At 35.7% G+C, this 26,572-nt stretch overlaps 5 protein-coding genes across 8 annotated transcripts; 1 reads left to right on the top strand and 4 right to left on the bottom strand.

Moving 5' to 3' along the window:
• On the top strand, positions 1 to 5,192 carry LOC142537026 (V-type proton ATPase subunit H). The gene is made up of 11 exons (XM_075642550.1): positions 1 to 153; positions 351 to 476; positions 965 to 1,067; positions 1,168 to 1,240; positions 1,639 to 1,704; positions 1,792 to 1,903; positions 2,607 to 2,768; positions 2,993 to 3,118; positions 3,335 to 3,460; positions 4,184 to 4,363; positions 4,708 to 5,192. Exons 1-11 carry the CDS (start codon positions 118 to 120, stop codon positions 4,954 to 4,956), a joined length of 1,359 nt encoding a protein of 452 aa, XP_075498665.1. The 5' UTR covers positions 1 to 117; the 3' UTR covers positions 4,957 to 5,192.
• LOC142537034 (uncharacterized) lies at positions 4,705 to 9,709 on the bottom strand. 3 transcript variants are annotated; one of them, XM_075642569.1, is made up of 8 exons: positions 9,473 to 9,709; positions 8,513 to 8,582; positions 8,210 to 8,369; positions 7,541 to 7,622; positions 6,866 to 7,082; positions 6,676 to 6,740; positions 5,831 to 6,096; positions 4,705 to 5,659 (listed from the first exon to the last, which is right to left on the bottom strand). In XM_075642569.1, the coding sequence occupies exons 1-7, from the start codon at positions 9,578 to 9,580 to the stop codon at positions 5,842 to 5,844; spliced, it is 957 nt and encodes a 318-aa protein (XP_075498684.1). In that variant the 5' UTR covers positions 9,581 to 9,709; the 3' UTR covers positions 4,705 to 5,659; positions 5,831 to 5,841. The 3 variants fall into 3 exon arrangements, with proteins under 3 accessions (XP_075498684.1, XP_075498694.1, XP_075498677.1); XM_075642579.1 differs by having other exon boundaries at positions 4,705 to 5,649; XM_075642562.1 differs by having other exon boundaries at positions 4,705 to 6,096; positions 9,473 to 9,707.
• Positions 9,710 to 11,617: 1,908 nt separating this feature from the next.
• Positions 11,618 to 12,700, bottom strand: LOC142556581 (putative F-box protein At3g16210). The gene has a single exon (XM_075668046.1). The coding sequence runs from the start codon at positions 12,698 to 12,700 to the stop codon at positions 11,618 to 11,620; it is 1,083 nt and encodes a 360-aa protein (XP_075524161.1).
• Positions 12,701 to 13,963: 1,263 nt separating this feature from the next.
• On the bottom strand, positions 13,964 to 15,034 carry LOC142556572 (putative F-box protein At3g51171). Its single transcript, XM_075668038.1, has one exon. The coding sequence runs from the start codon at positions 15,032 to 15,034 to the stop codon at positions 13,964 to 13,966; it is 1,071 nt and encodes a 356-aa protein (XP_075524153.1).
• A 959-nt stretch (positions 15,035 to 15,993) lies between these two features.
• Positions 15,994 to 24,816, bottom strand: LOC142537011 (uncharacterized). 2 transcript variants are annotated; one of them, XM_075642528.1, is made up of 9 exons: positions 24,185 to 24,816; positions 23,384 to 23,904; positions 22,634 to 22,684; positions 22,452 to 22,559; positions 17,013 to 17,108; positions 16,764 to 16,862; positions 16,641 to 16,700; positions 16,480 to 16,548; positions 15,994 to 16,296 (listed from the first exon to the last, which is right to left on the bottom strand). In XM_075642528.1, the coding sequence occupies exons 1-8, from the start codon at positions 24,681 to 24,683 to the stop codon at positions 16,483 to 16,485; spliced, it is 1,500 nt and encodes a 499-aa protein (XP_075498643.1). In that variant the 5' UTR covers positions 24,684 to 24,816; the 3' UTR covers positions 15,994 to 16,296; positions 16,480 to 16,482. The 2 variants fall into 2 exon arrangements, with proteins under 2 accessions (XP_075498643.1, XP_075498652.1); XM_075642537.1 differs by having other exon boundaries at positions 15,994 to 16,242.
• Positions 24,817 to 26,572: the final 1,756 nt, after the last annotated feature.

Raw genomic sequence — 26,572 nt, 5'->3', positions numbered from 1 at the left:
GGACCAGTTTTAGGCCTGGCCAGCATTTATACCTGGCCTGCTTGATGCAGCTTTATTCTCTCTCTGGATCTCGATTCCTCGTCATCAAAGAATCTCTCTGCTTTCCGATTTTCCGAAATGCCCACCGATCAGGCGGAGCTCTCCACAGAACAGGTAGATCGAAGAAATTAAAGGGATTCGGTGTTATCCTGATGAAATTTCAAGTTTATTTTACACCTTGAGCTCTAATTTAGTACCTGATTCAGTTATTTGAGTTCGCTTGTCTTTCTTGGTTTGCAATTTATTGATTCTTTTATGGGTTTTACTGGAATTTTATCTTGTTTGGATCTGCTATGGTTGATTTTTTGAAGGTTTTGAGGAGGGATATTCCATGGGAGACTTACATGACGACGAAGTTGATCTCCGGAACTGGACTTCAGCTGCTGCGGCGCTACGATAAGAAGCCTGAGAGTTACAAGGCTCAGTTACTTGATGATGTAATTTTCTAACCGCTTTATTTATGTTGATTGCCGAAGGATGGAAGACATTATCCTTGTGTTGAAAATTTCTGTGTTTTGTGCTTTGGTTATTTAACTTGTTTCGTTTTTCTTAATTTATATTTGAGTTGGACGTCAAAGTTTGAAGGATTGTAAGTGTTTGTAGTTCTTTTGTGGGAGTTATTGTTTTATGATTCTTATGAGTTGTTCACCACTTTACCTGTTTATGCTGAAATACTTGTCTTAACATTATAAAAAGAGAAAATATCTCTTCTCATCGGAGTTTCGTCATCTTCTGGAGGTTACTTGAAAGAGTGATTCGGTGAATTCTGATTACCCTTGAGTTGGTGTCATGAATTTTTGCAGGTGGATAAATTTAACTACCATGGATTTGTTTGGTTCGTCTCAAGTTCAGCTTATGTTTTTTAATCTTCAGATGGCTTTGATGAATCATTCTTGTTATTTGATTTGTGAAAGTAAAAATGCAGGATGGTCCAGCATATATTCGATGTTTTGTCAGCATTTTGCGAGACATATTCAAGGAAGAAACTGTAGAATATGTGTTAGCTCTGATTGATGAAATGCTTTTGGGTAAGCAGCAAAACTTTTTGTCTTTTTTCTTAATTTTTGCCATTTGAAGTAGCTGACCATATATATACACACACATATAATTGTAACTTTTACTCGGCAGCAAATCCCAAACGAGCTAGATTATTCCATGACAATTCTCTGGCTGGCGAGGATATATATGATCCTTTCCTGAGGCAAGTATTCTACCCATGCTAATTGCTACATAATGTATTAATGTGGATGAGATTAGTGGTCTGTCTCTATTTTCCTCGATATCCCTCCAAATCTTTGGAACACTATTCAACTTTTGTTGCTACTTTTTTGGTTTATGTTAGTGTTTGCTCGTAGAGGAAACCTTTAATCTTTAAGTTGAAACTTTATGATTCTTGTTGCCTTCATCCAGAGTTAAAAAGAATATGTACTAGTTTACAGTTGTCGATTCGGAAGTTAGAAAAGTTCGTTGTGAATTGTGATACTGTAGTACTTTTGTATCAAAGCATTCACTTGTTAACTGACTTGTGAATCACATCACCTTATATTTTGTTAAGTTTTTCACTTGTAATGGTTGGAGATGCTCCTTTTTCTTTTGCAGGCTACTTTGGAAAGGTAATTGGTTTATACAAGAGAAGAGCTGTAAGATACTTTCTTTCATAGTAAGGTGCGAATGTTTTCATGTATTGGCCTCCTTAACATGATAGATTGATAGTTGCCTCCTTTAGGACATTTCTGCTTTCATTAATTTCAGTGGAAGGCCTAAAGGTCAAAATGCCACTGCTGATTCAGCAGCCAAGTCGAAGAATGAAGTCATTTCTTTAAATGATGTTTTGAAGGGACTGGTTGATTGGCTGTGTGCACAGGTAAATGATCTTTCAGTTATTTTTTCATGAGGTTAATTCTGCAGAATGTGAATGAAACTGGCCACCTTAAATTTTGGAGGCAGTCGTAATTAGTTTTTGCTGTTGCTCGTGTAAGACTGAAAAATTTCACTGATTCTGGAAGTTATCTGTTAAAGTTATAATGAATGGTAATCCTAAGACCTTTTCTTTGGGAGAAATGTTATTTAGAAAACGATAGATAATAAGTAAAAACTGATATTGTCATATTGTGATATATTTAAGAGGTTTCTTGTGACCAAAAATACTCAATTGAAACTTCCATGTTTTAGCTTGAAAATGAAAGAATTCATATTAAAAAAAGTCCAGGTGGCATCCCTCTGCACATTTGTGCTGTCGAACCAAATGGATCGCCAACTATTGTTGCCCATCATCCTTCTGACTGAGATGTACAACTATACTTCTTAGTAACTAGTTGGCGTAAAAATTATGTAAAATCGTATACTTCCGAGCATGCGCAGATACATTAATGAACTTTTTTCCTATATAACATAGATGCTTCCTTGCATTTACAACTTGCAACTGCTTCTGGAGAGAATGAACTGCACATTCCATTGAAAGATTAAATCAGTGGGCATATAAGCTATTTCATATCCTGAGGGAAAATATGTTAGAAATGATAACTATATTTGCGAGCAATCCTAGCTCTTATAGTTTTCTTGTACAGCTGAAGAACCAATCTCATACTGGCCGCAGCATTCCAGTAGTTATTAACTGCCTTTCAACTCTACTGAAAGAGCCTGCAGTGCGATCTTCATTTGTTCAGGCTGATGGAGTGAAGTTGCTCATTCCTTTAATATCTCCAGCATCCACTCAACAATCTATCCAGGTAATCCCTATTCTGATTTCAAAGTAGAACTGCATCAAGTTTTTTGTTTTTTTCTCAAATACATCATGTAGAATCTAATCATTTAGCAGATGGGTTGGGTTCTCAGTCTGGTCTTACATAACATGTGGACTGTGGCATTACTATTATTGACTTTGGAGTTTTAAATGTTTGATCACCTACCATATAACTTGATATTTCTTGCCCTGATTTTATCCTTGAAACAGCTCCTTTATGAAACATGCCTTTGTGTGTGGCTCCTGTCTTACTATGAACCTGCAATTGAGTACTTGGCTACTACTAAATGCTTGCCGCGGCTGATTGAAGTTGCCAAGGGATCCACAAAGGAAAAAGTGAGTTCATTTATGTGATAATTGTCAAGACTCAAGAGTAATATATACCTTTCTGGATGGATACCCTTTTATATGTACATCCCTGATTTTTCCTCCCTATTCTCTAAATAAGCTTTGAAACAGCTGAAGCTATATTTTACTTATAACTGGACTTATATTGTTAACGTTTTCTACTAAACATTCATCTGAATATATCTTTCTATCAACTTGTGCTAGGTCGTCCGTCTAGTTGTCTTGATACTTAGAAATTTGCTTCACAAAGGAACATTTGGAGCTCAGATGGTAGACCTGGGCTTGCCACAGCTTGTTCAGAGTTTGAAAGCCCAAGCATGGAGTGATGAGGTGAGGAACTTTTTTGGCCAATTGGGGACTTTTAGATTTAGTTGTCTTTTATTTCTTGCATCCGGTGTAAGGAAAGTAAAGATGATGTCTCAAAAAAATACTTCTCATAATAATATGCATCAAGGAATAGTAGTTTACTTGGTAAATTAATAAGCCGGGCATTTCCGTCCCAATTGGTAGAAAAAAAACCACAACCCTAACAACAACACACTCATGCTACCACCGTTGTTAAAATTTAGAGCGGATAGCATATCTTCAATTTATTCATGTTATCAACAGCAACAAAATTCATACTCACAGTGCATCCATTTACAGGTGCAATATGTCAAACTCTCATATAGATGTGTTATTATCAACCTAATTCTCAATGTTGAGTGACTGCATCATAGTTTTCTTTTTTCATTATTATTCTATTTGCCATTATTTAATTTCATTTTTCTAGTTTTGATTTTGCATATTTCCCTGGAGGAGAGTAAATGATCATTTTATGACATGGGAAGAGGCTTTAAAGATGACTGTTTTAAACTTAACTGAAAACTCTTGCTCATGCGGGCTTGGTTAAATATTTAACTACTGTTGCTGTTGTATTATCTATGCTGAGGCTGAGTGAAGCATAACCAGCATTTCACTGCCTGCTCTCTCTTTCTCCTCTCTTCTTGGATTCCCTCGGCTCCGTTCTGTCACCCACAAATCCGAACTTCCAAGGCAATTTTTTTTTTTCAGGATCTGCTGGAAGCCTTGAATCAGCTCGAGGAAGGACTGAAAGATAACATCAAGAAGCTTAGTTCTTTTGATAGGTACAAGCAGGAAGTCCTACTTGGACACCTTGATTGGTCGCCTATGCATAAAGATCCTATATTCTGGCGGGACAACATTACAAACTTCGAAGAACATGATTTTCAGGTTTGTTATTGCAAATTTTTTGGATGGAGTTGCTGATTTTTCTGGACTTGGGACTTGTTTCAAGTCATACTGGTTTCTTTGTGCCGTAAAAGAAATAAGTGTTATTTTTAAATGAGTTTCTACTGCAGGGGCATTTGTGAGTATGCGGTGCTATTTTGTTTGAAACACTACTATGTATAGTAAGAAGAAACCCATGCCGTTTCAACAATTTGAAATTTAGTTGTGACCAGCTAGGTTTAACTACAGTAACAAACTTTCATTTTTTTGTTGAAACCTTTCGACTGCCTTTTTTTCTTGCACCTTTTGTGTGTATCTCACATTTTAAGTTTGAAACGTCGCTACAGATCCTGAGGGTCCTGATCACAATTTTGGACACATCCACTGATCCTAGAACACTAGCTGTTGCTTGCTATGACCTCTCTCAGTTCATTCAGTACCACCAGGCTGGCCGTATCATTGTGACTGATCTCAAAGCAAAGGACCGGGTGATGAAGTTGATGAACCATGAGAACGTAGAGGTTACCAAAAATGCCCTGCTCTGCATCCAAAGGCTTTTCCTAGGAGCCAAATATGCGAGTTTTTTGCAGGCTTGAGTATTGTCTATGCAAGTGATTTATATTCCGTGTTTAAATGAGCATTTGTTGTACTCGTTGTGGCACCTTTTTAATTTGACGTTCAATACTGTCATTGCGCTATGAGTAATTATCCAGGCGCACTAGGTCATGCAATAAGTTGAAAACATGGTGGTGGTGTTATTTTTTTTTCGATTCTATTTTGTATCTTTACTGTTGTTGATCAATAATAATCATGTTGATATTTTGGTGCATTATGTCGGATTGTTGTGCGTTATCTGCTATTTTATGTGTTAGATTAGATGGTTCTCTTTTCAGTGGTCTAGCTTCTTTATCTGTAATTGTTGAGGGACAAATATAAATTTTATTTTGCCCCAGAATAAAAGTCCTTCACAAAAAATTTCCATTTACTAGATAGATCTAAATCGAGGTCTCGTCGAACCCATGCTGAAAAACATAACGTTAACTTAATTGAAGTTTTTTGCAGATGCTATATCAGTTGTATCCCCAGAGTTTCTTGCCGCTTACTTAATTATTATAACAGGAAAAAAAAAACTCAAAACATGATTTTGACTTTGGCCACCCAATATTAGCTCACGCAACGTGATATATGGTAAATTTTTTTACTAAACGTTCAGTGGTGTAGCCCTTGATGCTCTGAAGCAAGGAAGTGCAATAATACAATTTGGAGATGGCTAATCTCATTCTGAGAACCTGCAACAGCCTAGAGGTTAAAGAAATTACATGGATCATTTCTGAAATATGTCAAAACTAAATGAACATCCGCTCTTAAGATAATAGTATTTTTGATATGGAGATACACAGGGAGGTATAAAATTATGTTTAAAGTATGCGGTGTGGGTAACAAGAGGCAAAAAAATTATAGGGTGCTCACCACCAGAGAGGTCACCATGTGAACGAGGGTAGCACATACGTTGGACATGCTTCATATTTTGTGGAAAGAGAACGAACTAAGGAATCATCTGCAGTTTCTCCGAATTTACCAAGTCCAAGTTCAGTTGCATGGATTCCACCAGTAATAAAAGCTGACGAAATTCCAGCTGAATTTGCACCTTTTATGTCATGGTGGAGAGAGTCTCCAACAGCAATACAATCAGCAGCTTCCACGCCAACCAATGACATGGCTGAGTTATATATGATCTGTATTTTCGATTCGAGTTGTAGTTAAAGTTGTGAATTCCAAGTCGAATAAAAAAAATATGAATTCTATGGTGTCTTAAAACAAATCTTAGTGTTAGTGACATGCTAATGTAACACTCAAAAATCATAATCCAACTTCTATTCCAAGTCACAAACTTTTACATCAAGCCAAAAAGACTGAACAGGACCATTATTAGATAAACATAGGCAAACTTAGTAAAACAAATGATCATTGAATGATATTTATTCCAAAAAAAAAAAATAGACCATAGAGCGATATAAGAAAAGTGATCAATGAAATCTACCAATACTGAGGAATTTGTTGTTAGAGCAAACAGATAGAGAACTCCAACGTCATTGCGTTTGTGTATGCTTCCCTTGCTATTTGCTTAATCTATTTTTTTTCTTTTGCATAAATTTCTGGTTTAGAAAAATTATGGATTGATGAAAACAACAACATTTGAGAAGACGATCACACCAAATCATGAGCCCTGCTAGGGCAACATAACAATTATGCACTCGGCCAAATACATGCAATAACATTCATAATAAGATTTTCCAGTTCTCAAACCAAATCACCTGGCCGGGCTTGCCCATCCACATCACTTCCCCACCAAGCTTCTCATATTTGGCTCCCAAAGTTCCTAGTGGAATAATTGACATAAAATTGGTTCAGTACCAAATAGATATATGAAAGAGTGTCAATTGAAGAATAGTGCTTTTGTTACCAAATTTAGAGGAGACATCAGACAATATACTAAATATTTACCAGGCATCACCCGCAGAGCTCTAACCTCAACGGTAACAAAATCAGGATTAGCCACCACCATAGGAATCTTCTTAGCAGCACATTTCTCTAAAATATTCTCAAGTTCCTCAAGTGTCATGGGAAGAGCAGCACCAGAGGGAAGTCCCAAAGCTTCAGTTCCATGAGCCAAAACAAATTCAGCTTCTTTGACAGTATCCACAACTCGAAGCCCCAAACCCTAAAGCAACAACACACTTACACCATCACAAAAACAGAAATTTGGTGGTGGAGGTTAAGGGGATGCCTAATTGAAAACCGATTAGCTTTGAGTACTTAATTAGTAGGCAAGGGCAAAGTGCGTGCTCGTAAAATGACATTTTATAATATTCAAATTTTAAAATTTCTTTCATTTCATATTCCTATTGAGGATTGTAATCTACAAAAGCACTCTTAAAAAGTGCAAAGCAAACTGGCATAATAAATGCTTAATAATAATTTTCTAGTTTTTTTTCACCTATAAGCTTTAGAGACCTTAGTATTCAAAACTTCATATTTTCATGCAGGAAGATAATCATATTTAGCTGAAAATAAATTAAAGACATGAAGATATGTATGATAATAACCAATTTAATCGAAGCAACTTGTACATTTCCAAAAAATAATATAGTCGGTGCCAATAATGATTACTTAGCATACCTCAAGAGATATTGCACCTCTATCATTCCAGGTCATGTGCATGCAGCACCTTCCCAGTCTAGCAAACCACTCACTATCTCTCCTGATTTTGATCAAGTAACATGATACCATCGTGAAGATAATTTTCAAATAAATATTTTCAGATTTGAAGGAAGATAATCATATTTTAATATCAGAATCATGAGATATCACAACATCGATGAAACAAAATTTGCTTGAATTTGCAAAGTTCTCACAGAAGGGTGTATTATTGGGGGCAAAGTTATATTAAGGTTTTCAAAAGTACAACTACAATAAGTTATTGTTTACGTGAAGCAAAAAAAAGGGCCCATGAAATAAAAATGATGAAAAGATTTAATCCAATTTATCACTATTGTTAAGAGTACAAAATCCAATCAGCTGATAAAAATTATACGAAGGGAATTAATAAATACAAAAAGAATACTAAAAACAATGGAAATATAATTTGATCATAACGAATCAAAATGATAACCTCAACTTAGCTCTGACAAATTCAACTTGGGAAACAAGAACCAAAGTTCATTCTACATAAGTAAAATCATTATCCAACTGTTACCAATCAGGTAAAGCGAACTTTAGAGAAGATCAGAAGAATTTTAGTAACAGGATTGCATTCTAAATTAATTACTGTGGAGAAGATTATTAAACCTTAGCAGATGCTGGTGCGTCAACTCCCCACTAGTGATGGCACCCAAAAAGAGAGAGGGGTCAAATCCAAGGCTATATAACTTTTCTATAGTGGTTGATGCACGCCTCGATGAATTACTGATAACCACCATCTTTGCACCAGAAGCTGCTAACTTTTCTACTGTTCCACAAAACAAGCATACAAAAACATCCACAAAAAGAATACAAAAGCTAAGTGAATTTAGATACCAAAGTTGCTAAAAGAAACTATAAATGAAATAAACAGGCTTACCAAAATGCCAAAGCTAACAGATGAGAACATACATGTCATGACGGCCCCAGGGTATGGTTGTTTCCCGTCGTGTAGGACTCCAAACTGATCCAAGAACCATGCCTGCTCCACCAAATATCGAAGGTATATGAATTCTACCGACATTACAAACACAAATTGGATACTCGTTCATCGTTCGTGTAGGTAACATACATACACTTAATCTTCACATCATAGCTGACAGTGTTCTAAAATGCAGTATGCGGGTGGTCGCCCATTAGTGTTCTAAAATGCAATAGGCGGTAGTCGGGTGACCACCCGCCGCTTAGCGTCTAGGCGTTTAGGCAGCCTTCTAGGCGGTGTTTGGGCAGTTTTTCTTTCTTACCTAAATATCTAATTTTTCCTTTTTATCAATATATTTCTCCAATTAATTCATCTATTTCATATTCTAACTCCAAATTAATAGCACGTCATCCTCTTTATTTGATACAAATTGATTGAAAAATATGTCATGCAATCTTTTCAAAAAAATAAAAAATAAAGGATATTACATTAGCCGGCCGCCTTAGCAGATCTAAAAATCGAGTCAGTTGGCGACCGTTCAGTGCCTAGACGGTGCCTATAACACTGGTTCTAATGAATTATCAATCTCGAAAGTTCCATCACCTCAATCCAGTCGCTCATTGTCATTAACCAACCCAAGAGTGTTCAAATCCCCAGTTCTACTTGTCTAGTCAAATGCCACGTGACTATTCCAACCATTCCGTGTTATTGTTCGATTAACACATGGAAAAACACCTACTTATCCGCCAAAGTACATGTATGACAACAGAGGAATACTATTTTCAAAAATAAAGATGAAGCCGCGTTGATTGAAATTAAACCAAGAGATTTAAACATAACAATTCGAAGGTCACAAGCGAGAGACTCGAATGAAACCCGAGAAAAAAACAACAGGAAGAAGAAAAAGTTTCAGAAGAGAGTTTAATATTGTGAGTAAGAATTAACAATGCCTTGAATCGGTTCGCTTCCGCGAGCTGTTGCAATCCATTGATGGCTTGAAATGGCTTCAATTCGCCTGGATTTAGCGATGGAATCGAAGAACAGCACCTTCCCAGCATCTTTGGACGGATTGGAAATCGAAACGGAATTGGGAGAATATCGTTTGAATTTGAGACTACACAGATGTGGTAATTGGGATTTCTTCACTAGTTAATATATAACTTTAAAAATTTTAAATAAATTTTGAAAGTATTTTATAAAAACCTTAACAAATAATAGTTTTATCAAAATATTAATTCAATATTTATTAAAAAATCCATAAAGAAGGATCGCTTAATTTGATTTCCATATGCATAGAACTTCTTGCTAAAGACTGAGAATTAAGAGTTATACAAATATTATGATTTAAAAATAAGACATATATATAAGAAGCAGAACATGGCGACAGATTTGTTGACTACTGAAACAATGAAGTATGATAGAATATTCAGATTCATCGTGACCCCTCCGATAAATTTACAAGATATTATTGATGAAGACAAGATAGAGATAAGAATTTGTATTCATTAGTTGTTATCGTTGGATTTCTCCTTCTCTCGAATAATTAAAAAAAACATTTCACGTCTTTAGCAAAAAAGTAAAAATCCATTTCATGTATGTTAAATCGTAATATCCAAAAAGTAGGTCTCTTGTGAGAGAATCTCACAAATCTTTATCTGTGAGACGGGTCTATCATACCGATATTCATAATAAAAGTAATTATTTTAACATAAAAAGTAATATTTTTTCATGGATGACCCAAATAAGACATCTGTCTCACAAAATACGACATGTGAGACCGTCTCACACAAGTTTTTGTCATATCAAAATATGTAATATGTAAAAAAATAAAATTGAGCAAAGCAATCATTATTGTCACGCCCCGGGACGGAGGTTGGTTGACATCAGCGTTGCTCTCAAATTTACATTCGAAAACAACAAGCCTCAGAAGTACAAAATTCAGAAACCAGTCTTTTATTAATAATACGAATTAATTCATTGTCTGATACAAACTCGAATCACTAATGTTTTACAGCGGAAATGTTTAAAACCAGACATAACAGTGTTTTGACAAATGCAGCGGAAATAACAAAAATAATAACTGAGAACAACAGTCTTCTTCACCAGCCCCATAATTGATTCTGCTCTTCTTCTTCTAACAATTCTTCCTCGTTCTTATCTGAGATGAGTTTGGTGGGTGAGTGATATGGTTGTCACTCAATAAGCGGGGGCGGAAAATAACTCCCAGTTTTCGAAATCATTTTCAACAGAAACAGTAATACAAATAATATACAGAAAACTCTTCTTTTCAGAACAGGAATCAATATTCAGAACGGAAATCAGAAATTAACAAGTAAGTAAGCACTGAGCACATTTGTGAATTTCATGGCTAAACTGATATTAGTCCCCTATATATTCTCTCATCTAAGGGGTGAGGCCAAAATCAGAAATCAGAATTCAGAAATGTTCAGAATATATATTCCTACCATTAGTTCACTAGGTTTCTGTGCTTCAAAATCAGATATCAGAAATATATAAAACAGGAATTATCAAACTGATTTCAAGATATTTATACATAAGCCCACTTATAGTAATTTGCTATAAGGTTTCGGTAGAAGTCTGGAATCTGCTTGTTCTTGCTACTGGTTTCTACTGCTCGAAAATAAGACTCTCTCTTAGCTCGAAAATTCAAGTGATAATCTCAAGATTTGTGTAACACCAATTTAGAGGTTTGAGGGTGTTATTTATAGGCAAAAGTCTGACTGTTAGCCTCCCAATTAATGGTCATAATCTGTCATTAACAGCCTTTATTACATGTTAAATGCTTTATTTACAAGTCATGAGTTGAATCTCGTTCTTTTGCTGCTGGATTTTATCTGTTGTATGCTGCTGGATTCTAATCTGCCGAAAAATACCAGCTTCTGAAATATTAACTTCCGCAGAAAATTTTGCATTGCTGCTGAAATGCTGGAAATTCGGATTCTCACGATTATTTTAATAGTTTGTCTTCTAATAGACTGTCCCGTGATTAGTTTGACAAACGATCATGGCATTCTCATTATAGCAGAAAAATATTAAATAAATCCACAAAAAAAAAAAAAAACACCAAAAAAAAATCAAGAAAATAGGACATCAGTTTGGAGTTTCAGATTCAGCGTATGTTTCAAATGTGGAATTCTTCTAATTTTTCTTACGACCTCATCTTGCTGGCTGAACCACACCAGACAATCTCCATCACGGAACAACATCTCTCCATCTTCACCCGCCAAAAGCGGACGGAAACACCAATCGAGCTTGTTAATGGTGTGTTGTTTAATCCATGTCTGATTTGCAACATCATCAAGCTTCCACAATGTATAACTCCGTGTCCTAAATATCCTGTCTCTCTCCCTCATCTCAGTCATCAGATGAAGATATCCATTCAATTCGTGAAGCGAGTACGAGGAAGTGCCTTCGATCTGGTCTCCGCATGAAACCGTGAAGAATTTTTCCTTGTACAAGTCGAAGCACACGAGACATTGACTCCTACTATGTGTGAGTCCGATCCAGTATAAAACCCCGTTAGCGAAAGCACCCCCGGGCGAGCCCGTGACCTGGCTGCATGTGCTGTCCAAAACTGGTTTCCAGCAGCCGTACCGCAAGCGTTCGAACTCGTTGCTCTTGGAAAAGGTGATCATCTGCCACTCACAGCGACGGCTTAAGTTGATTATAACGTAGTGGTTCCTGATAGGGAAGTAACAGAAACCATAAGCACCAAATGTTTCCGAATATGGTGGTTGGGGTAGATAGATGATTCTCCTAACACATGGATTACACACCACGAATCCATTCGACTCGACGAAGAAGCACACAAGATTGTTCGGCCCCCATTGGGAGGGCAACATGTCTACGTTTTGGGCGGAGGGGAGAGGGATATTCCATTGGTCCAGCACGTCTCCTGTTAGGCTAAGGGTGGTTAGACCATAGTCATTGGAAGAGTAACCTGTCAAGAGTAAAATGTTGGGACTATTTTGCAATTTCTCGTCGTGTAGGCGCTTGAAACAACTAGTAGAGATCAAAGATTTCCACTTCTTGCAGACGATCCTTAGTTTCAGAAGGACTTTTGAGTGCAATCTTAACAGTATATCTTCGACAATGGCATCGGGCAAAACGCACCCATCCCCGTCTCCATCTCCAACTATTGCAGATTCCTTCTTCATCTCGTGTACCTTTGTATACATAGGTGTGGAAGATATATATTTATAGGAATAGAATTTGAGTAGCTCACGTTTTGTAACTTAAAATTTTAACTTTTAAAATTAAACATACTAACAAAATTGTTGTTTTAAAATATAAAGTATTTATCAAATTTGTATTAAATATATTTATGTATCAAAATTTTTAGAAATAAAAAACAAAATTGAAATAAAATTAATTTTAATATTTAATGTTTTCTATATAACATAAACATACCTAAAATAATATCTTTATATTATAGAAATTATGACTTTAATCGGTAGGATAATCGTTTTGTATATTCTTCTGTAACTTCATATTCTTATCCTATTTTAAAAAACATAATCACATTGCATGGGGATTAAGGGAACTCGATAATAAAAAAATAATAGGAAAAGCAAGATTTTTGTTTTTTTAAGGAGAAAAGGCAAGATTTGAAAACACCAAATTTGGAGATTCAAAGCTTGAGATTGAAAGAGATCAAATGTCATATCTTAAAAATATTGAACTCTGAGTATTTGTTGTTATCCAGTATCCTCAATGAAATTTTCTAATATTTCAGTTGTGGGATATTCTATGAGTGATGGTGTTTGAGCATGGGTTAGGACATGCTGGACCAACTTACAGCTCATTACCAGTAGTGGTGCATGCGTATGAGTTGAGGCTCATATTAGGTCGGCCTACTGTCTATGGTTCGAATCGATGCGATCTATTCATTCCAGTTTATAAAATTATACTTGATAGATATATACATATATCACTTCAATGACAGAAACATAATACATGTGACTTAAAATAATATGCAATTGTAGCAAGAGTAGGTCTCTTATGAGACGGTCTCACGAATATTTATCTGTCAAACGGGTCAGTCCTACTGATATTCACAATAAAAAGTTGTACTCTTGACATAAAAAGTAATACTTTTTCATAGATGACACAAATAAGAGATCTGTCGGTCGTATTTTGTGAGACCGTCTCACACAAATTTTTATATTGTAGCAAAAGTCGTAAGGGGTTTTACATTCAATTAATTTTATGTATGGTTTTACCCATGTATTAAAAAAAACGCAAAACTGCACGTCGCTCCTTATTATTCATACTCATTCAATCTGTGTTTCTCTTGCAATGCAAATAAAGTCTTATTTATTGTAATAGGCATTAATCCTGTACGTTGTTCGCATAGGTGAAACTTGTTCGCATTTTTAACTCTTTGTTATAAAAGAAAAATCACAAATCAAGAAAATATTTCATGAGAGAAAGAGGGTATCAGCGTGGAGTTTCATATTCCGCTTATATCTGAACAGCGGAATTCTTTTCTCCCCTTTTCTTCTAATTATAAAAGTTGTCTCCTCTCGTAGGCTAAACCACTCCAGAAATCCTCTATCGCGAGCCAGCATCTCTTCATCTTCTCCGACCATAAGTGGTCTGAAATACGAACCAGGCTTGTAAATGGCGGACGCCTGATTCATAACATCATGATCAAGCTTCGACGATGTAATAAATGTCCAGTCTCCCCACGTCATCACACGCAGATTTCCCTTCAAATTGTGTAAAAAGTCAGGAAAAGTGCCTTTGATCACATCCTGGCATCCAGCAGTGAAGAATTTTTCCTTGTACAAGTCGAAGCACAGGAGACATGGACTCCAAGTATTTGTGAGTCCTATCCAGTAAAAGACCCCGTTAGCGAAAACGGCCCGGGGCAAGAGCACTTTACAGTCCTTGATGGAATTCCAGACCCCGGTACGCAAGCCTTCAGAGTTGTTGGCATTGATGGAAAAAGGGATCATCTGCCATTCATAGTCGATTAGGCTGATCATGATAACGTATTGGTTCCTGCTAGGTAGGTAACAGAAACCATAAGCATCAACTCTTTTTGAACATGATTTTCTGGGTACACGGATTATCTTCCTGACGCTTGGATTGCACACCAAGAAACTCTTCCACCCGTCAAAGATGCAAACAAGATTGTTTGGCCCCCATTGGGAGGGCAACATATCTAAGTCTCGGTTGAAGACGAGAGGGAGATTCCATCGGTCCAGCACGTCTCCTGCGAGGCTGAGGGTAGTTATAACAGGCTGATTGGAAGAGGAATCTGACAAGAGTAAAAAGTTTGGATTTCTGATAGATTTTTCGACGTGTAGGTTCATGAAATAACTAGTAGAGATCAGATATTTCCAATTCTTGCAGACGATCGTTAGTTTCATGAGGACTTTCGAGTGCAATCTTGATAGTATATCCTCCACCATGGCATCGGGCAGAACACGGCCATCCCCGTCTCCTTTGCCATCTCCGTTGACGACTGCGATTTTGTTCTTCATCTGCTTGGCCAAATATTCTCCTGTTTGGTATCTTTTTAATGAATCATATATACACCCTTACGATGTGCGTTTGCGTGTGTTTATTTATATACGTATACGTGGATGTGGAATTTGTCTAGCTCACGTATATTGGTTTATATTAACATACAAATATTCTATAATTTTTTTTATGAAATTTATTGAATTATTTTATCTTTGAATTCAGTTGGAGGATTTTATTTTAATTGAATAGCTGGTCGCAAACAATTTTTTCTTCAAATAAAAATTATTTTGAATATTTTAACCTTTAATTTTTAGTTTTTAATCTATAAAATTGAATGATTTTTTAAAAAAATTCCTCTGCTCCATTATTCTCCTCATTAGTTATCCATATCAACATCAGTTACCACTTTGCTTAATTAAGCCATCAAAGAAGGTAAAATAAAATCTAACCAAATCTCCTTTGATATCGACGAATCTGAAAATTAACAAAATTAAAACTATATATAAATTTTGAAATCTATCGCACAAACACTAAAAAAAATTAAACATTGGAGTAGTTCTTTCATAAGATGGTCTCACAGATCTTTATTCGCGAGACGAATCAATCATGTCCATATTTACAATAAAAATTAATATATTTGACATAAAAAGTAATATTTATTCGTGAATGACACATATAGAATAAAAATTAATATATTTGACAACGATTTTTTCCAGAAAACGTAGTGACAGTTATCATTAAGTTGTCGCCAACGGCAACGGCTCCTCTCATCAAGACCATTGCTAGAATAGTGACAATTTTATATAATTTGCGACGGTTAACACCGTTTTGCTAAAATCGTTGCTAATATAATTAGCGATGGTTTTATCGTCACAAAGGCTCCGTTTTTTTGTTGTGCGTTAGAATGATGCCGCCAATCAAGATTCAAGGGGGTCGTCTTTGCAAGATGATAAATATTGGGAATTTTTCTTTAAAAAAAAAAAGGAAAGTAAACACATCAATAGATTCCATCGAATCAATGCGCCTCTGAATTATTACTCCAAATCTTAGGTGTTGGACTTGGGAAATTATACAACAAATGAAATTGACAAATCAACTTAAGCCCAAAAATATTTACCTCCTTCAAAGAGAAACCATACGCATGCTTCTCTTCTTTGATGTTTTCGCGGCTACTGCAGCTGCATTCCCAATCGCTTCGCCACCACATTTCGATAAGAGGCAGGTCCTGTTGGTTCGGAGAGTTTGATATGGTGAGGACAATATCATATCCGGTCGAAGCCTAAAATCAGGAGGAATTCATACATTTATGTTAAACTCTTGCTACTACTTCGCTGAAAGTGCCAAAGAAAAATAAAAAAATAGTGCAGTTAAGTAAGAACAATGTGTTCCCTCATTAAGTGTGTAAAATTTTTCGACCAAATGGAAATTGCGAAAATGTTATGAGTGAACATTGTATGCTTACCTGTCAAAGTAAATATGACTCGACAACAGTCCGGCCAAACTTTTCTTGAACGTCTTTGGGAGTTTCAATCTATTAGATAAATGAAAAAGAAATCCAGGAGTTAAATGATAGAGAAAAAGGTTTCATAGAGATACGTAGCTTTCAGTCAATCATTCACGTACAGCATTCAGCGCCTTGAAGACTGCTTTGACAGTGTTATGAGGATTCCTTGAACCAACAACCTACAAGATATTAATGTTAAGACCAGCTGGAGAAAAGAAACTATCGCAGTAGAATATTTATACCTTTGACTTCACATTCTTGAAACCAGCTAAACTGAGAATTGTAAGGACAGTTCTGCCAGCCTTCATTCCAGTTTGAGTACGAGCTGGCCAAAGATAGACCTACAGGTAGAAATTTAAGGTCGGACCGATAAACAAAGAAAAAATATTATTTACCTTCTCTTTTTTCTTCCACTGTAATCCAGAGGGGAATCTAGCTTCACATACATACTACCGATTGGTAAACAAATTAAGATGGATCTTTTTCCGAACCTTGGTCTTTTTATACGATGTCTGAATTGCATGAGCAATTGTATGCTCCTCGTGTCGCTCAATATAATGGAGATTCTGAAAGCACTTCTCATATGCCTATGAAAAGCAAGAAGCAAATGCAATCATAATTCTACACATACTAGTACAATTCTAAAAATGATAAAAACTTTTTTTTTATAAGAAACGATATTTTATTAATAATTAAGTGTCAATTACATTAGTGGACTAGCGATCCACTAAATCAAAATCTACACAAAACTTTAATACTTAATGATAAACAAAAGCCCACTCTCGCAAAATATCAAGTATGGAGACATTCGTGAACTCTTCGTGAGTGCCAACCCACAGTGCTACCGCTATCTTTATTCTTTCCCAGCACTGTTCTCGTGATTCGTCCTTTTCATCAAATATTCTTCTGTTTCTTTCGAGCCAAACGAACCAGCAGATGCACTGAACAACGACCCGCCAAAAAGTTTTTCCCCTAATACCTGTCTGCTGGCCAAGGTCCATAGCAAATAACCTCTCTGTTGATTCCGGCATCACCCATACTAGCTGAGGTTCTTTCAACGCCATAGCCCACAAACCGCACGAGAATGAACAATGGATGAGCATATGATCTTGAGTTTCTGAGTCATTCCTACACAAAACACACCAACTCGGACAAATATTCATCGAGGGCCACTTTAATTGCATCATCTCCAAGGTCGGTAACTTACCCTGGGTAGCTATCCATGAGAACACCTGTATTTTTATCGGGACCGGAACCTTCCAAATGTGGTCTAGAAGAGGAAAAAGTGGAAAGTGCGTACTTGGAAAAAAAGACTCGAAGAATGATTTGACCGTGAAAACACCAGATGAATCCCCTTGCCACACTCGATAATCCTCTACCCCTTCTACCAACCTCACACTCTCTATCAATCCTAATAACTCGGTCAACTGGATGAGTTCCTCATCTCTGACTGCCCTCCTAAAATGAAAATCCCAAGATTGAGTATTTAATTGGCTATCGAAAACAGAATATTGAGAAATTGGCATGTTATGAATTGATGACAACTGAAATAAAGCATGAAATAGCTCTTTGAACGAAGAATCCCCCAACCACCTATCTTCCCAAAATCTAACCTTATTACCCTCCCTCACCTTTGACGACACAAGCCGCTAAAAAGTCGGGTAAATTCGTGAAATAAATTTCCAAGGGCACTTGAACGTAACATTTCTCGCCAAACCCGCATCCCACCCGTTTTCTTGAAACCCATATAAACTCACAATGATCTTCTTCCAAAGAGTTTCTTCTTCGGTACAAAATCTCCACCACCACTTCCCCATCATGGACTTATTTCTCAAAATGATATTTCCAATGCCTAACCCCCCTTTTTTCCTTAGGTTTACACACTTGCTTCCATGCAACCAAGTGGCTATGAACATCTCCATCCGCTCCATCCCAAAAAAAATTTCTTGAAATCCTTTCAATCATTTCTGCAATAAAATTTGGCATTCTAAAGAGAGACAAGTAATATATCGGAATAGAATTCAAAACCGATGATATCAAAGTCAATCTTCCTCCTCTTGACCCAACTCTCCTTACCACATCCAATTTCTTGTGCCAACAACTCAACCTCACTTGCTTCACAGTTGATACCCATCAATGCACTTTTTTCCAAATTTATTTTTAATCCAGACATAAACCCGAATGATCTCACTACTAAAACCAAAAACCTGATGTGGTCCTCATTCCTCGCAAAGAATAGTGTGTCGTCCGCGAACTGAATGTGAGTAATCTCTATCTTATCTCTACCCACCTCAATCCCCTTTATCATATTTGTTACCTTGGCCTTATCAATTAATCTTCCCAAAACATCCACTACCAAGTTAAACAATAACGGAGACAAAGGATCTCCCTGTCTAAGTCCATTATGCGCCTTAATTTTCCCCCTTGGCCTCCCGTTAATCATAACCGAAAATGAGGCGTTCGACACACATCCTTTGCTCCACTTTCTCCATCTGTCTCCGAACCCTTTTTTCATCAGCACAAAATCGAGGAACTCCCAATTCACATTGTCGTAAGCCTTTTCGAAATCCACCTTAAACACCCACTCTTTCTTCTTCTTTCTCCTTCCTTCTTCAATCAATTCATTCGCTATAAGACCACAATCGAGTATCTGTCTTCCCTCGACAAAAGCATTTTGCGCTTCCAAGATCGTATCTGATATGACATTTTTTATCCTTGAAGTTAAAGACTTTTGCTAGAATCTTATACAAGCTTGTGGTTAGGCTAATCGGTCTGAAATTCTTAACTTTGATAGATTCAATTTTTTTCCTTATCAAACAAATATATGTTTCGTTGGTAACACCATTTACGACTCCCGTCCGATAAAATTCATCAAAAACTGTCATAAGATCTCCCTTGACTATATCCCAACAATCCTGGAAAAAAGCCAAAGTAAATCCGTCTGCCCTTGGACTCTTACCACCATCACACTCGAAAATCGCTTTTTTATTTCTTCTTCTGTAAAAATTTTCTCCAGTTCTCGGCTCATAGAATCGTCAATGGGGCACCACTCGACGCCTTCAATCCCCCAACTTCTCACATCCGTCTTTCCATACAACTCCTCGAAATACCTCAAAATAATTGCTACAATCTCATCTTCATCACTTGTGATCGATCCATCCTCCCTTTCCAATCTGTTTATGGTAGCCTTGCTCCTCCTTTGATTTAAAAGTGAATGGAAAAACTTTGTATTCTGATCCCCCTCTTTAACCCATTTAATCTTGCTTTTTTGATAATGTATTCGATTCTGTCGACATATTAAATCTTCCAACTGCATTTTATTTTCCTTTCTCTCATTCGCTACCTCTTCCGACCTCAATCCATCACTCTCTAACTCATCCAACACGCTGATTTTTCGTCTTAACTCCCCCATTCTCATATCCACCATCCCATAAACCTCCTTATTCCATCTCTTGATTTCCATCTTTACCGATTTTAGTTTCATCATAAATAATATACCCCTCCCAACCTCGAACCGCCGCTCTGTCCCACCAAATTGATGCTGAAGATTTAAAATTTTTTTCCCTTAACCACACATTCTCGAATCTGAAAGGTGTTGGACCCCACTTAATTTTTTCCATATCCAAAACAACAGGGAAATGATCAGAAGTGATTCTTGGCAAGATTGTTTGCCTATTGAATGGGAAAAATTCAGTCCAACCTGTCGTGAACATGAATCTATCCAATCTACAGCAAATAGGCATATCACGTAAGTTCGACCACGTGAATTTTCCATTCAGTAAAGGTGGATCACACAATTCCAACTCTTGAATCAATGAATCGAAGCATCTCATGCTTGAGGTTTGTGAATGACTGTTCATGTTCTCACTTGAAGTTCTAACCACATTGAAGTCACCCCCCAAACACCATCTCTCACCACATAGAACCCTTAGCCCGGCCAGTTCATCCCAAAATTTATTTCTCAAGCTTGGTTTACACGGCCCATAAACAGCCGTAAACCACCAAAAATTGAACTCATCCTTTTGAATTTTTATTGAAGCCGAAAACTCCCCTATCAAGTTGTCCTTAACCGCGATGAACCTAGGATCCCACATAATCAAAATCCCCCCTGACCGACCCAATGCAGGTAAAATAACCCACTCCACAAACCTTGATTTCCATATACTTGAAATAAATCTCCTATCCACCACCTCCCTTTTAATTTCCTGCAGCACGATTAAATCCGGTTTTTCTTTAACAATGAAAGCTCGAATCATGCCCCTTCGTCTAGCTGAACCCCCACCCCTAATATTCCATGAAAATATTTTCATTGATTGACCTCATCACCCTCCACAATGATAGTAAAACTACTGCATTATCTTTCCACCAACCTTACTTTCGTCTTGAGTGATCAACAAATCCACTCTCTCCACCCCCATCTTTATTAGACATTCATTTTCAACCGCCCACTCATTTTCTTCCCTTTCGAGCCCCTCATTACTTTCTTTCCCTGTCTGCCCAAAGTTCTGCCCTAAGAATATTTTCCCCGACATACCCGACTTCTCAGCAAACTGTGTCTGCCCCACCCCTACTGATTTCTGAAACCCTCCCACTAACCCCCTCACCCGAGACTGACTCAGGAATAGAGCACAAAGAATTTTGATCAAGAAAAACAGAAGGAGAATTGGGTATAGTGCTTACCTTCCTCGGAGATAACGCAAAAAAATCATTCAAACCTTCGAGTTCCATTGAATGCGGATTTGACTCATCTGAATTTAATGAAATATGACTACTGCCGTCACTTATGTTGCCTTTTTCCTCTGACTTGTCATCCATTGCATCATCTGATATTGTTTGCTCCCATTTCCCATCTTCTTCCTCATGCATATGAATCCCATTCTCGAATACTGTAAGAGGTGAAGCTCCTCGCTTTGTGAACTTAGTGAACTTAGCTGCCTCTTTCTTTGACTTCACAATCTTTCTCTGATAAACAACTCAAATTTTCTTTCTTTTAGATTGTTCTCTTCCGCCATGTTGTTGATTGTCCCTTTGAGAAATTCATCCTCTTCTTTCGGCCTCAGTTTCTTAAGAATCTTAACTTGCCTGCCTCGAAACACAGGTTCTGAACAGCAGCATCTTCCATCTGTATTTTGTCCCTTGGCCTCGGCATCTTGTAGTCTGTAATGAGGTGTGATCGCCGAACCAAATTTTTGAGAGTTAAGCTTAGATTCGTAGGATCCTTCTTCCATTTTTTGATGCTGATGTTTAAATTTTTCCTAATCCATTTTCCTCTTGTCTCCATCATGATTTTCATAACTACCATTACCATTACCTCTCTTGGATGAACCCCAGCCCGCCAACACTCTAGCACCATTGACTACCACTTGAGCATACGATCTTTTTTCATATGTTTCATATGCGTCTATGTTGACGGAATCCACCTTCACTCGCATATACAACTCGAGTTTGACATAAAGAGGCATCAAAATCCAAAAGCTCTGAATAATGCGTAATTTTAAAAATAAAAATAAAACAAAAAACCATGTGGATAAACTAATGGTAGTGGACATCATCGCAAAACAGAGTACACATAGGCATCGATACGGTACTCATTACAGACAATAACTCAGCAAACAAAAAAAAACCAGAAAAAGCATAAATGATACACACACATATATGCATATACATACGCCTGCACATAGACGTAGGGTGACTTGAGGAATTGTGGGGTTGTGCTGCTGGATTTGGAGTGATAATTACAAACTAATCAGAAAATATGGAAATTTATGGTAAAGGAATGATTCGGTGAGAGAAAATTGATTTAAGAGAATGCATGATCAGAAAGATCAAGAATTTTATGCGCACAGTAGCCATGATACCAACCAATAAATTCTCAAGAGTCATAAATTCAACCTTACAAATCAAGGGCGAATAATAATATATTTTTCTACCTTTTGAAGGGCAACTGGGACTGCTGGACCCTTTGCTTTCGCAAAACCAACAACACCCTGATAATTTCCACAAGCTAGCATTGCCGTGTACTTAATAACTTGCCCCCCCTGCATCACTTATTAGTCATAATTGTGAAGATTCTCCAGAGAGGATAGTGTACATAGGAGAGAGAGTAAATCACCTTGGTAACTTTACAGGTTCTATTGACATCAATTAGCTTAACATCGAAACCCTGCCACCATTTAGGAAAGATTGAATTAACAAGTTAACTTTGACAACAAATAACTTAATGCTGTGATGGTTTAATGTAAAGAGAGTTGCTAAACCTAAAGGCAACAAGAAATTGATCCAATTTACCAAGGATTAGTTATAAAATTGATGTAAACAAAGTATGCACTTTGAAAGGATATGTAATATACTAAATGTCATGGAAATTCCTTGTATAGATAAAAATAAATGGGTTGTGGCATGGCAAAATAACAATTTAATTTCATAATTGGGTGATGATTGAGCTATCCACTCAATTCGAAATAATATATCTTTTAATGAGTAATAACCCAATAAATAAATGCATCCACCTCTCTCGAGATGAATGACTACTACTTCTAGTATCTTCTTGTGTAGGGAAAAAACATATTATGAATAAAAACAAACCAATTTTTCACCCACACAGGTACCTTATTCCCAAAACTGAATAAGAAAATGGTAAAATAAAAGAAAATCAAAAAAGAAACCCAACCAACTTCTTCGTGTACAGCAATCAGTGACTTTCAGGTTCCAAAATGACAGAAGATCCACTGACAGAAGATAAAGTTTATATTCGCAAATTTCATGTGTCAACTTTGTCAATAAGGCGGTCATTAATTAATTAGAAACCGTATATGCCAGAAATTGGCAGCAGATGCAAAAAATTACAAATATATGTACTTACTTTCCGATAGAGAGGCTTTCTCTTCTGCTCAGTCAATGAGTTTCTCTCCTCAGCGAGATCTCTAATTTCCTCCTCCAGTAATCTCCCCTTCCTCCCAAAAGTATGGTCCAATTCGGCCAATTTCTGCTCCAGTTTCTTATCTAATTCATTAAGTTTCTCCAACAAAATGCTATCCTTCTCCTTTAAATCATCAAACTCTAAGTCGTCGTCATCCCCCTCACCTTGCATAGCTCGCTGCTCCTTTTCAAGAGAATCCTCCAACTGATCTACTGAAGCTCCAGCTTGATCATCTTGAATGATTCCATAGTTGGCCGGATCATTTGGATCAAAGGCTTCCTTCCACTCCACCATCCTCACGGCCCTGTTCAGTTTCACTTGAAGAAGAAATTTTTCCTTACCCTCAGCTACTTTCATCCTACTCATCAACTCACCAATAACCCGATACTCTGGCCTCAACCGCAAATGCTTTTCCTCAAATTTGTCTATTCTCTTCATCCAGTTATATGCATCATCAAGTGTCTCTGCCCAATGTTGTAAAATCAAACAGATATATAATTTGCAAAAGTTAAAATATAAACATATATAAGTGACAAATAGCAACAGCGATCTATTGCTGCTAACAATAGGAATTTGACACAGCAGTGTATATATACATATGCTGGAATAAACTCCGTTCGCAGATTGCTCTAAATCCATAAATCTCAATAAACCAGCAACCCAAAATAATTGTAGTACAATGATGTTATTTCACATAAAGGGCTCCAGAAAAATGCAGACAAAGTGTTGTACGAGGCAACAAACCAGCTTTTGTGAACTTATCAAGGAGCTCCTCATGCCTCTTGAACTTCTTCTCAAACTGATCAATCCTCTTATTAACTGCCTCCGCCGAAAACCTCTCATCGTCATCAGACTCTGAATCAGTAGGTTCCTCGTACCTATTTCCGGATGAATCACCTTTCTCTCTAGCCCATCTGTCAATAAGGGCATCAATTCCAACACGATCATCTTCGTCTATCGCATCAATATCACCAGTATCCATCCCCACCTTCAATCTCTCCTCCTTTTCTCGCATTTTATCCCGCCCCATTTGGCTTGAAAGTCCCTTCACTGCACGATCTGCGGCGGCGACGCTTTTGTTCAGGGATAAATTCTTGGAATTGGAGCTGTGATTTCTGGTGATTTGGGGAGATAAATAACTAGGCGCGGGATGAGGTTTTAGAGATGGAGCATATGGATAACTTATGGATACGGAGGACAAGCGGTGGCGTAGAAGACGAGAAATGAGCGAAGCCTTGCTCATATTCCCGGCGGCGGAGCGGCGGCGGCGGCGGCGGTTGATTACGGAGTGAAGAAAGAGATGAACGGGTTTAAGGGTTTTATTTTTGTATTAATAATATCGCTAGACGCGAATCAGATTGATCCGTTGAGGTTCCTAACACGACTTTTGGCATAATATAAATATATATATATATATGAAAGTAGAATTGTTTTTATATAAAATAAATTTCTCCAAAAGTTCGTACCAAAAATATAAATTAATGTTATATTTAATAATATCTTAATTTTTTTTAATATTCTTAATTTATTTATTTAAAAAATAATAATATTCATAATTATTTACTATATACTTATTTAAATGCATTGATTTTGAAATAGTATTAAAGACAAATTTATTTGATAAATTTAAATATACAATGACATACACATTAATTATAAATTATACAAATATTTATAATTTTCTTGTAATTCATTAGATTAAATAAATAAATATTAAAAATAACAAAATAATTATTTGAAAATAAAGAAAGAATCTTAAAATTCGCTACATTATAATTTTGGGAAAAAAATACTAAATTTTTTTTTATTTTATAATAATGTGTTATGATACTAAAAAAATGTTATAAATCAATAATATAATTAAATAGTTTGTCAATATATTTATAAAAATTACTCAAGGTATAAATTTTTTTACTTAAATTAGTTTAAGTAAATTTTCGATAAAATGGTCTCACAGATCTATATTTATGAGACGGATCGACTTTATCCATATCTTGAGTGAAAAATAATAATTTTGACATAAAACAATATTTTTGCATGAATCATGTCGAATAAAATATCCGACTCACAAATAGACTCATGATACGGTCTCATAGGAGTTTTTGTGAATTAGCATTAACATTATCTCATATTTATTAAAAAAAATGTACAAAAGACGTATATTTACATCAATATTTTAAAAAATCATTTGAGGAAATACTATACATTTTAGAGTAAAGAAAAAAATAAAAAGTGCATTTTAAAAAAATAAAATATAAATAACACATCATTAAATATCTGTATTGATCGTATCATTTTATTTAATTTCTATACGATTTTCATACTATTTTAAATGTTATAGAATTTTTATATAATATTATGCTTTTCTAACTTTTTAATAAATAATATGATCGTAAATTTTTGTTATTGTTATATTGATTGTCTAAATTTATATTATTATTATTATTATTATTTAATTAAAAGTTTAGTATAAATATTTGTTTAAATGTTCAAAAAATCTAACTTTTTTATCAAAATTTCCATCTAATAAATGAATTTTTTTATTTTTTAAAATATTTATTTATTTTGTAAAATTTTGATAGACAAATAATATATGATTTTTTTAATATATTTTTTTATTAATAACATTTATACTAAATTAATATAATGCAATGACAAATAATTTGATTTGACAACATGGTTATTATCTTTAATTGAATATGGTCTCAAACTGTATAAAAAAAATTTATATAATAATTAAATTTATTCATCATGTCCATAAATTTTTAACTAATTATCTGTCACATTTAGAAAGTTATGGGAAAAAACTTGTTATGAATAAATATTTATGATTATTAATGTATTCATTTATCACATTAAATATTTGAAAATAAATTAAAAAATAAATGTGCAATTAAATATAAAATATTTCATTTTTTTATGAATTTCAAACTTGAATTTGATGTCTATTGAAGATGTAAATTATATTTAAGTATATACATTATGTATATTTATTTATATATAAAAAAATGCTTTACAACAGTGGTTATTCATAATAGATATTTCGGTGTCATGATGCAACACAATTTAATCACTATAGTATTTATATTTTTTTTATACTACATATTTAGGTCGAAATGTATGCGGTGCGTG

Source organism: Primulina tabacum, chromosome 1 (assembly GCF_025594145.1).
Source record: "Primulina tabacum isolate GXHZ01 chromosome 1, ASM2559414v2, whole genome shotgun sequence".
Lineage (NCBI taxonomy): Eukaryota > Viridiplantae > Streptophyta > Magnoliopsida > Lamiales > Gesneriaceae > Primulina > Primulina tabacum.
This window is presented reverse-complemented; position numbering and strand designations above follow the sequence as displayed.

Coding starts and splice junctions, on each gene's coding strand:
- LOC142537011 (XM_075642528.1), bottom strand. CDS start 24,683: ATGAGCAAGGCTTCGCTCATTTCTCGTCTTCTACGCCACCGCTTGTCC. Junction 22,685..23,383: donor GAAAGCCTCTCTATCGGAAA/GTAAGTACATAT, acceptor AAATGGTGGCAG/GGTTTCGATGTTAAGCTAAT. Junction 16,549..16,640: donor TCTTCAAGGCGCTGAATGCT/GTACGTGAATGA, acceptor TTTATCTAATAG/ATTGAAACTCCCAAAGACGT.
- LOC142556572 (XM_075668038.1), bottom strand. CDS start 15,034: ATGAAGAACAAAATCGCAGTCGTCAACGGAGATGGCAAAGGAGACGGG.
- LOC142537034 (XM_075642569.1), bottom strand. CDS start 9,580: ATGCTGGGAAGGTGCTGTTCTTCGATTCCATCGCTAAATCCAGGCGAA. Junction 7,623..8,209: donor ACGCACCAGCATCTGCTAAG/GTTTAATAATCT, acceptor GATCAAAATCAG/GAGAGATAGTGAGTGGTTTG. Junction 6,097..6,675: donor GGATGGGCAAGCCCGGCCAG/GTGATTTGGTTT, acceptor TCGAAAATACAG/ATCATATATAACTCAGCCAT.
- LOC142537026 (XM_075642550.1), top strand. CDS start 118: ATGCCCACCGATCAGGCGGAGCTCTCCACAGAACAG. Junction 1,241..1,638: donor ATATATGATCCTTTCCTGAG/GCAAGTATTCTA, acceptor TTTCTTTTGCAG/GCTACTTTGGAAAGGTAATT. Junction 3,461..4,183: donor CCCAAGCATGGAGTGATGAG/GTGAGGAACTTT, acceptor TTTTTTTTTCAG/GATCTGCTGGAAGCCTTGAA.
- LOC142556581 (XM_075668046.1), bottom strand. CDS start 12,700: ATGAAGAAGGAATCTGCAATAGTTGGAGATGGAGACGGGGATGGGTGC.